General features: G+C 43.8%; 1 protein-coding gene across 1 annotated transcript; it reads right to left on the reverse strand.

Moving 5' to 3' along the window:
• Positions 1 to 804: 804 nt before the first annotated feature.
• On the reverse strand, positions 805 to 3,579 carry LOC311122380 (metalloprotease TIKI1-like; the record flags this gene model as incomplete). The annotated part of the gene is made up of 2 exons (XM_084196745.1): positions 805 to 1,365; positions 3,472 to 3,579. Coding segments are annotated over 2 exons (669 nt in total), but the record flags the coding sequence as incomplete, so codon positions are not given.
• Positions 3,580 to 10,882: the final 7,303 nt, after the last annotated feature.

Below are 10,882 nucleotides of genomic sequence, written 5' to 3' on the forward strand. Positions count from 1 at the left end.
CAATTTTTATTTGAAATCCAGTTTAGTTTCAGTTCGTTTTCTGACCTGATTTGCTCATTTATATTTCGTTTTTATATTATTTCGTTTTAATTTTAGTGTTAGTGACAAAAAGCATGGCTGGGAGGCTAGGAAACATTTGTGTTGTATAGTGGGGGGGGGGGTGGGGGGGTGGGGGGGGGGGGGGGGGGGGGTGTTGTCACTTCTTGCCACTGGGAGGCAGTAATACACCAGGTGATGGGTCAGATCATGTGGTCCTCTGTAGCTCAGCTGGTAGAGCACGGCGCTTGTAACGCCAAGGTAGTGGGTTCGATCCCCGGGACCACACGTACCCAAAAAAATGTATGCACGCATGACTGCAAGTCGCTTTGGATAAAAGCGTCTGCTAAATGGCATTTTATTATTATCATAGCCTAGGTTATGTTCAAATTACAAAGTCAATCTCAATGTGACTTAGATGTAAAAGGAATAGCGCCGAGACTGGTGAACAAAATATGGTGGAAAGAAACTCTCTGTCACCCATGTTTACACACTGAGGTACAGGGCTTTATTACACCAATACAATCCCTTTTAACGTGTAAGAAGAATCAAGTTAGCTACCCTAACCGATGTTTCCCTGTTAGCTAGTAATGGTGATGCTAGGCCTATTTGAAACATCACCATCTCCTGGCAGGATTTATTTACCCGGCAGATTCAGTAGTTTAAAACCCTCCAACATATAGGGAATAGGGTAACCATAGGGCTCTGGTCGAACGTAGAGCCGCATGATATGGGAAATAAGGTTAACGTTCAGACGGACCCACTCACCTGAGAGAAGTTGAGTCCGTTGAGCGGGTGACACTGCTCCTCCACTTTCTCCACGGCTCCTGTCCTCTTCCCCATCCTCTCTGCCTCCTGGGCCAGGTACAGATCCAACACCGGGACCCCCCTTGTCTTAACGTCCGCCTCCGTCAACGAGTTCACCATCAACATCACCCACACGGGCCTCTTCCTCTCCCAGTTCCCTGCTATCGCATTAAACAGGTAGTCAGCGTAGAGACCTTTACCCCTCTGGTCCGGAGTCATCCAGGACGGCATCATGAGCTTGACGTACTCCAAGTGCCTCTTGAGGCGTCTGTAGATGTCCCTGGGTAGAACGTCCTGTAGGGTTCCCCCCTGGGGAAGGAGCTGGCAGCTGGTCAGGGCTGAGATGGTGTAGGGGTCAGTTAGATCCAGCTCCAAGTACACCATGTTGCTCTCCTGGAAAGCCTTCTTGGAGTTCTCCGGGATAAAGTCCCAGACGCGTGTGTAAGGGACGTGGATCGTGCCGTAGAAGTAGGACGGAGGGTTACGTTTGATGGTCCACAGGAAAGAGTTCAGATCGCTTTGCTGCCGACGGCGAAAGAAGAAGAAAAACAGACATGAGTGAATTAGTATTATTATTACCAGGCTATAAACCACATTAGTATTATTATTACCAGGCTATAAACCACATTAGTATTATTATTACCAGGCTATAAACCACATTAGTATTATTATTATTACCAGGCTATAAACCACATTAGTATTAGTATTATTACCAGGCTATAAACCACATTAGTATTATTATTATTACCAGGCTATAAACCACATTAGTATTATTATTACCAGGCTATAAACCACATTAGTAGTATTATTACCAGGCTATAAACCACATTAGTATTATTATTACCAGGCTATAAACCACATTAGTATTATTATTACCAGGCTATAAACCACATTAGTATTATTATTACCAGGCGATAAACCACATTAGTATTATTATTACCAGGCTATAAACCACATTAGTATTATTATTACCAGGCTATAAACCACATTAGTATTAGTATTACCAGGCTATAAACCACATTAGTAGTATTATTACCAGGCTATAAACCACATTAGTATTAGTATTACCAGGCTATAAACCACATTCGTATTATTATTACCAGGCTATAAACCACATTAGTATTAGTATTACCAGGCTATAAACCACATTCGTATTATTATTACCAGGCTATAAACCACATTAGTATTATTATTACCAGGCTACAAACCACATTAGTATTATTATTACCAGGCTATAAACCACATTAGTATTATTATTACCAGGCTATAAACCACTTTAGTATTATTATTACCAGGCTATAAACCACATTAGTATTATTATTACCAGGCTATAAACCACATTAGTAGTATTATTACCAGGCTATAAACCACATTAGTATTATTATTACCAGGCTATACAACCACATTAGTATTATTATTACCAGGCTATAAACCACTTTAGTATTATTATTACCAGGCTATAAACCACTTTAGTATTATTATTACCAGGCTATAAACCACTTTAGTATTATTATTACCAGGCTATAAACCACATTAGTATTATTATTACCAGGCTATAAACCACATTAGTATTATTATTACCAGGCTATAAACCACATTAGTATTAGTATTACCAGGCTATAAACCACATTCGTATTATTATTATTATTACCAGGCTATAAACCACATTAGTATTAGTATTATTACCAGGCTACACAACCACATTAGTATTATTATTATTACCAGGCTATAAACCACATTAGTAGTATTATTACCAGGCTATAAACCACATTAGTATTATTATTACCAGGCTATAAACCACATTAGTATTATTATTACCAGGCTATAAACCACATTCGTATTATTATTATTATTACCAGGCTATAAACCACATTAGTATTAGTATTATTACCAGGCTACACAACCACATTAGTATTATTATTATTACCAGGCTATAAACCACATTAGTAGTATTATTACCAGGCTATAAACCACATTATTATTATTATTACCAGGCTATAAACCACATTAGCGTTTTTTGGTCAACCCAAAAACCTGATCATATAATGTCATTGATGTGAACAATAGTTTTATGGCTGCGTGTGTGTGATGTCATTCACCAACTATGTCACTAAAGTTTGTTTTTTTAAAGATATGGACAAACAAACCATTTTAATAGGTGGCCCTTCTAAAACAGACTTACAATAAACATAAAGAACTACTAGTTCTCATCCATTGCAAATAGACAGTGGGAACATTTTAGCTATTTAAATGGTCTGAGACTGTTGATTCTAAATGTGGTAGGCTATTTGATGCTCGTTAATGGCCTGATAATGTCTTATTTACAGTACACTAGACTAACACAATACACATCTGATATGAACTACGCTCTCTGAGGAAATGGAAACTTTACAGGTTGAATGGATGAATGAACTAGTCTAAATAACCCATTGTGTAAATAAAAAAGTGAACGGAAGAAGAATCATATAACATAGTTATAGCCAAAACTGGACAGTGGACATTCAGATAGGCCTACTGAAATCCCAGTTCGTTTTAAATACTAACTGTTTCATTGGAGAGAGAAAAATGATAATTTACTTAGATGTAAGACTCATTATATTAGAGAGAAAGTGATATTAGGCCACTTACTTTCTTATTTAGCTCGCAGTTAGAGGACTCCCGGAGGCTCCATTGGTCAGCTCCGTTCACCAGCAATATCAGGAATGCTTGAATAAATGTGACCCAAGAGATCAGCATCGTAACTCCAAACGTGCACGCTATTTTCACGTATCGCAAGATGAAGCTACCCAAAAACAATTCGCTCCGGGGAAACAGACTAAATTAATTTCAAAATGTCAGTTCCATGGAAATAATAAGTCAAACACGCCGACATATAACCTATCTACCTTCCTGCCGCCGGAAGAACTCATGTTTGAGTGAAATTGCTTTCAATACTTAACTTGAGTGTTTGTTTTTTCACTTGTGTGAAAAAGCATTGACGTTATTTGGTGGCTATGTCGTCATGCTGTTTGTCTTGATTCTGACATTTTCCCTCATATCTGATAATAAGGTGCCTTGCATGGCACTCGAGGGAAACCTACAACTTTCTCCGCGATAGTAGGCTAGACTACAAGTCCTCAATAAGATACATCAAATCTATCTTTCCCGTGTTTTATAGCCCACTCACTCTTAGGACGGAGCAGACTGCGCACGATGAGTACGTTTGTATCCAAAGTGCACGCGAGCAACAGGTTTTATTCTAAACTAAAACTACGTGCAACTCCGAAATGAGCGGTGGAAATCGTCCTCGCTGCGATGCTCTTACTCTGCTCTACTTCCAAACACAGGCCCGCAGATACAACTTATTGTACCGGTGTTGTTCGAAATTCGAACATTGTTAACACTTTCTTTAGAATCGGTTGTCCAACTCCAAAGCGGCATCAACCGTCCGCGAATCCTCGAAGAAACTGGATAAACGTTCTTTATCGTGTGTCGTCTGTGTTTCCATAACTCCAGACTGCCCCTCATTACTCCCTCACAGTGTCGCTGGAGTGGGAGCATCTCTGTCAGGCTCAAGGCATGGGGCATACCTACCCTCCAGCCCCCTCCTCTCTCCACCCCCCTCCCCCTTGCACACGCACACTGTGCAATCTGATTTAACATCTCACCCCTCCGCAGGTCGTGGCGGGATATATAAGGAGCACACGCATTCACTTCAAAAGTAGAAACCGAGTACGGCTGTTCTATTCCTCCAGGTTTTTATCAGGGGCTTTCAAGGCATGCTGGACCGGGTTGTAGTGTAGTTTCCAGAGAACCCTCTATGATCCCCAACAGTAGGTTAGCTACAGTGACAGTTGGACAAATGATTTCACACCCAGGAATATAATAAACCAAGTAAACAATTACAACGTATTAGGTGACTGAAAATGAATACCGTTTTTTTATTTTTTATAATAGCACACGTATTACCTTTATTTAACCAGGAAGCCTAGGCCTAACTTATCAAATAGCAAATAATAATTATTACCATTATTATGGTAAATCACTGATTCTCCTTTATTGAGTGGGCTAGGGATAATTGCTGTATTGACTATTAGCGGAGCCGCAATTGAGGAGGGCAGGCGGGGGTGTTGGATTACCTTGTAGTTCCATAATGTCCTGCTAATGTCCTACCTGCTAAACCACCACGACATTACCACCAGAATACACCCGCAGAGGCCACCACTCCGCTCTGAGAACGTTCTGTCCGCAAATATAACTCTCACAGCACGCAGTTAATAGCCGACATGTTGATGAATAGGGTAAAGAGACAGACTCTATGTAAATACAAATATTGAGTAAAGACAAAGACAGTTGGTTAGTTGGTAAATAAATCCTATGGTTACACAATAAAATCGACAGTACTATAAGTTGTCTGGCAATGGGCAATAGCCACTGTAAAACGGTCCTATGTTTATAATGTCCTTCTTGTCAATGGGAATTTATCAGACAATTTTTCATTGATTTATTTTAAACAAGTTTATTATGAAAGTGTATTAAACTATATACACTGAACAAAAATATAAACGCAACATGTGTTGGTCCCATGTTTCATGAACTGAAATACAAAATCCCAGAAATCTTCCATACACACACAAAAAGCTTATTTATCTCAAATTTTGTGCACACATTTATTTACATTACTGTTAGTGAGCATTTCTCCTTTGCCAAGATAATCCATCCACCTGACAGGTGTGGCATATCAAGAAGCTGATTAAACAGCATGATCATTACACAGGTGCACCTTGTGCTATTATGCAATTTTGTCACACAACACAATGCCACAGATGTCTCAAGTTTTGAGGGAGCCTGCAGTTGGCATGCTGACTGCAGGAATGTCCACCAGAGGCTGACTGCAGGAATGTCCACCAGAGGCTGACTGCAGGAATGTCCACCAGAGGCTGACTGCAGGAATGTCCACCACAGCTGTTGCCAGAGAATGTTATGTTCATGTCTCTACTATAAGCCGCCGCCAACGTCGTTTTAGAGAATTTGGCAGGACATCCAGCCGGTCTCACAACCGCAGACCACGTGTAACCACGCCAGCCCAGGACCTCCACATCCGGCTTCTTCACCTGCGGGATCGTCTGAGGGGGGGTAGGGGCGGGTGCGGAGGATAAATAAAGCCCTTTTGTGGGGGAAAAACTCATTCTAATTGGCTGGACTGGGCCTGGCTCCCCAGTGGGTGGGCCTATGCCCTCCCAGGCCCACCCATGGCTGAGCCCCTGCCCAGTCATGTGAAATCCGTAGATTAGGGCCTAATTAATTAATTTAAATTGACAATTTCCTTATATGAACTGTAACTCAGTAAAATCTAATGTTGCATTTATATTTTTGTTCAGTATAAAAGAGACTAGTCACTTTACTGAGTTACACTGTCTTAGCCTAATAGGGTTTTAGTTATTTTAGATACAAAACTATTTTTGAAGTGCTATTTAGATTTTACATTTACATTTTAGTCATTTAGCAGACACTCTTATCCAGATCGACTTACAGTTAGTGCGTTCATCTTAATAATAATAAGCCATTTAGCAGACGCTTTTATCCAAAGCGACTTACAGTCATGCGTGCATACATTTTTACATATGGGTGGTCCCGGGGATCGAACCCACTACCCCTGGCGTTACAAGCGACCATGCTCTACCAATTGAGCTACAGAGGACCACCTTAAGATAACTAGGTGGGGCAACCACATATCTTAGTCATAGTAAGTAAAACATTTCTCAATAAAGTAGCTATCAGCAAAGTCAGTGCTAGTAGGCGGGACAGAGTCAAGTGCTAGTGCCACCATTGGTGTGCCAGGACAGAGAAGAGCTTTGACTGGGCTGAGCAGGATCTGCCCTCCGGTAGGGGTGGGAGGGCCAAGAGGCCAGAGGTGGCCAAGTTATTTCACATCCAATCATCTTCTAAAGGCTTGTGGTCGATTCCATTTTATAGGATGTACACTGAATTTCCCCAGTGAGGAAAATGTCGAATTGGAATTTGGTTTACATTCTGAATGGACTGGAATTGAAATGGAATTGACCTCGAGCCTGATTAAAGGCCTAAATGGCTAGCTCTTCCTGACCATCACACGTAGAATGGGTAGGAGCACCTTCTATTGGCTCAACACAGTCCCTGAAAGACAGTCCCTTGCTTCCCAATTTACATTTACATCTGGAAATATGTCCTAAAGTAAATGTTGTTTTGTGCCAAAGTAGGTATTATTATTTATTTATGTATTTATTGGCCCATCCTCTTCGGAGGACAAAAGTTACTTTGTTTTACATTAATCCCACCCCTCAGCTACTCTCAGCCAATCCCATCCCTCAGCTACTCTCAGCCAATCCCACCCCTCAGCTACTCTCAGCCAATCCCACCCCTCAGCTACTCTCAGCCAATCCCACCCCTCAGCTACTCTCAGCCAATCCCACCCCTCAGCTACTCTCAGCCAATCCCAACCCTCAGCTACTCTCAGCCAATCCCACCCCTCAGCTACTCTCAGCCAATCCCAACCCTCAGCTACTCTCAGCCAATCCCACCCCTCAGCTACTCTCAGCCAATCCCACCCCTCAGCTACTCTCAGCCAATCCCAACCCTCAGCTACTCTCAGCCAATCCCACCCCTCAGCTACTCTCAGCCAATCCCACCTCTCAGCTACTCTCAGCCAATCCCACCTATCAGCTACTCTCAGCCCATCCCACCTATCAGCTACTCTCAGCCAATCCCACCCCTCAGCTACTCTCAGCCAATCCCACCCCTCAGCTACTCTCAGCCCATCCCACCTATCTCCGTAGACCATCCCTTTTTTTTATTTCCTGAGTGTACAAAACATTAGGAACACCGGCTCTTTCCATGACATAGACTGACCAGGTGAATCCAGGTGAAAGCTATGATCCCTTATTGATGTCACCTGTTAAATCCACTTCAATCAGTGTAGATGAAGAGGAGGAGACGGGGTTAAAGAAGGGTTTTTAAACCTTGAAACAACTGAGACATGGAATGTTTATGTGCCGTTCTGAGGGTGAATGGGGAAGACTAAATATGTAAGTGCCTTTGAACGGGGTATGGTAATAGGTGCCAGGCGCACCGGTTTGTGTCAAGAACTGCAACGCTGCTGGGTTTTTCACTTGACACAACTGCGGGAAGCATTGGAGTCAACGTGGGGCCAGCATCCCTGTGGAACACTTTTGACACCTTGTAGAGTCCGTGCCCCGACAAATTGAGGCTGTTCTGAGGGCAAAAGGGGGTGCAACTCAATATTAGGAAGATGTTCCAAATGTTTTGCACAACCAGTGTAGAGTTATATAGAGAGATATAGAGATATAGTGTTTGGTACACTCAGTGTATTTTCCCACTGTGCTGTGATGTTGTGATGTGCTGTGACGTAATCCATAGATTAGGGCCTAATTCATTTATTTAAATTGACTGATTTCTATATATGAATTGTAACTCAGTAAAATCGTTCAAATGGTTGCATGTTGTGTTTACTAGTGTCAGAACAGAACAGAACCTCCTGGAGTGTTCTCACTCCAGGCATGCCTCCCAAATGGCACCCTAATTCCCTATATAGTGCTGTGGGCCCTGGTCAAAAGTAGCGCACTATAAAGGGACTAGAGTGCAATTAGGGACACAGCCCCCAGCCCAGATATGAGAGAAGCTCAGTCTCTGCATGTTTCCTTTCAACAGGAGATCAACGCTTCTAGTACTTATTTTCCTCTATCCCAGTGTGTGAAAGAAAGAGAGCTCTGTGTTTGCTCTGGATAGACCGGATCATCCTTGTCTCTGGATCTGATTTAGAAATCTTATTTAGCGTCCCAAGCTGAGTTGAAGTGTTAGCAGTGTTGAGACAAGCTGGGTTGAAGGAGCAGAGAGCGGAGCAGAAGGGGCAGGGATGTGGGGTTGAAGGAGCAGAGAGCGGAGCAGAAGGGGCAGGGATGTGGGGTTGAAGGAGCAGAGAGCGGAGCAGAAGGGGCAGGGATGTGGGGTTGAAGGAGCAGAGAGCGGAGCAGAAGGGGCAGGGATGTGGGGTTGAAGGAGCAGAGAGCGGAGCAGAAGGGGCAGGGATGTGGGGTTGAAGGAGCAGAGAGCGGAGCAGAAGGGGCAGGGATGTGGGGTTGAAGGAGCAGAGAGCGGAGCAGAAGGGGCAGGGATGTGGGGTTGAAGGAGAAGAGAGCGGAGCAGAAGGGGCAGGGATGTGGGGTTGAAGGAGCAGAGAGCGGAGCAGAAGGGGCAGGGATGTGGGGTTGAAGGAGCAGAGAGCGGAGCAGAAGGGGCAGGGATGTGGGGTTGAAGGAGCAGAGAGCGGAGCAGAAGGGGCAGGGATGTGGGGTTGAAGGAGCAGAAGGGGAAGGGATGTGGGGTTGAAGGAGCAGAGAGCGGAGCAGAAGGGGCAGGGATGTGGGGTTGAAGGAGCAGAGAGCGGAGCAGAAGGGGCAGGGATGTGGGGTTGAAGGAGCAGAGAGCGGAGCAGAAGGGGCAGGGATGTGGGGTTGAAGGAGCAGAGAGCGGAGCAGAAGGGGAAGGGATGTGGGGTTTCTTCTCTAGATTTCGGGAGGATATCTGAGTGGTGTGTTTTATGAGTTCTACCACACGGCTAGAGATGTAGACGGCCTGGGAACTGGGAAAACATTCACACACTCAGACAACACCTCAACCTCTGTCACACACTCGTACACTCAGACAACACCTCAAGCAGGCTCATGCATGCACACCAAGGTTCTCATAGTTTGGTGTTTTTATTTTGTTTTTTATTTAACATTTAACATTTGAGTCATTTAGCAGACGCTCTTATCCAGAGCGACCTACAGTTAGTTTTAAGATTTTTATTTGAAATTCAGTTTAGTTTCAGGTAGTTTTCCGATTTACTTGTTTTTATTTAGTTTAAGTTGAATAAAAACATTTATATTTTATATTGTTCTGTTATTTTGTTTAAGTTTTGCTTAGGAGCCATTTATAGTTTTTGTGTTTTGTCACTTCTTGCCACTGGGGGGCAGTAATGCATAAGGTGATGTAGCTCAGTTGGTAGAGCATGGTGTTTGCAACGCCAGTGTTGTGGGTTCGTTTCCCACGGGGGGCCAGTATGAAAAGTAAAAAAATAAAACATAAATAATAATGTATGCACTCACTAACTGTAAGTCGCTCTGGATAAGAGCGTCTGCTAAATGACTAAAATGTAAATGTAAAATGTGATGGGCGGCAGGTAGCTTAGTGGGTAAGAGCGTTGTGCCAGTAACCGAAAGGTCGCTGGTTCTAATCCCCGAGCAGACTAGGTGAAAAATCTGTCGATGTGCCCTTAAGCAAGGCACTTAACCCTAATTGCTGCTGTAAGTCGCTCTGGATAAGAGCGTCTGCTAAATGACTAAAATTAAATGTGATGGGTCATGTTATAGGTTAGGTTGGGTTTTAAGGTCGATTCATAGAGAACGATAGAGGCCTCTAGTGGCCAAATGGCTGTATTACCACGGGCAGCGCCGTTGAGGGCTTCCAGCCAGTCAAGATGCTCTCAATAGTGCAGATGTAGAACTTTTTGAGGATCTGAGGGCCCATGCCAAATCTTTTCAGTCTCCTAAGGGGGAAGAGGCCTTCTTCACGACTGTGTTGGCATGTGTGGAGCATAATCATTCCTTAGTGAAGTAGACACTGAGCTCTCCACCAACTCCACTACAGCCCCGTCGATGTGAATAGGGGTGTGCTCGGCCCTCTGTTTCCTGTAGTCTACGATCAGCTCCTTTGTCTTGCTGACGTTGAGGGAGAGGTTGTTGTCCTGGCACCACACTGCCAGGTCACTGACCTCATCCCTATAAGCTGTCTCATCGTCATCTGTGATCAGGCCTACCACCGTCGTGTCGTCGGCAAACTTAATGATGGTGTTGGAGTCGTGCACGGCCACGTAGTCGTGGGTGAACAGGGAGTATGGGAGGGGACTAACCACGCACCCCTGAGGGGCCCTCGTGTTGACGGTCAGCGTGGCAGATGTGTTGTTGCCTACCCTTACCACCTGGGGGCGTCCCGTCAGGAAGTGCAGGATCCAGTCGCTAGA

This window comes from Coregonus lavaretus (assembly GCF_964263955.1).
Source record: "Coregonus lavaretus genome assembly, contig: HAP1_SCAFFOLD_6505, whole genome shotgun sequence".
Lineage (NCBI taxonomy): Eukaryota > Metazoa > Chordata > Actinopteri > Salmoniformes > Salmonidae > Coregonus > Coregonus lavaretus.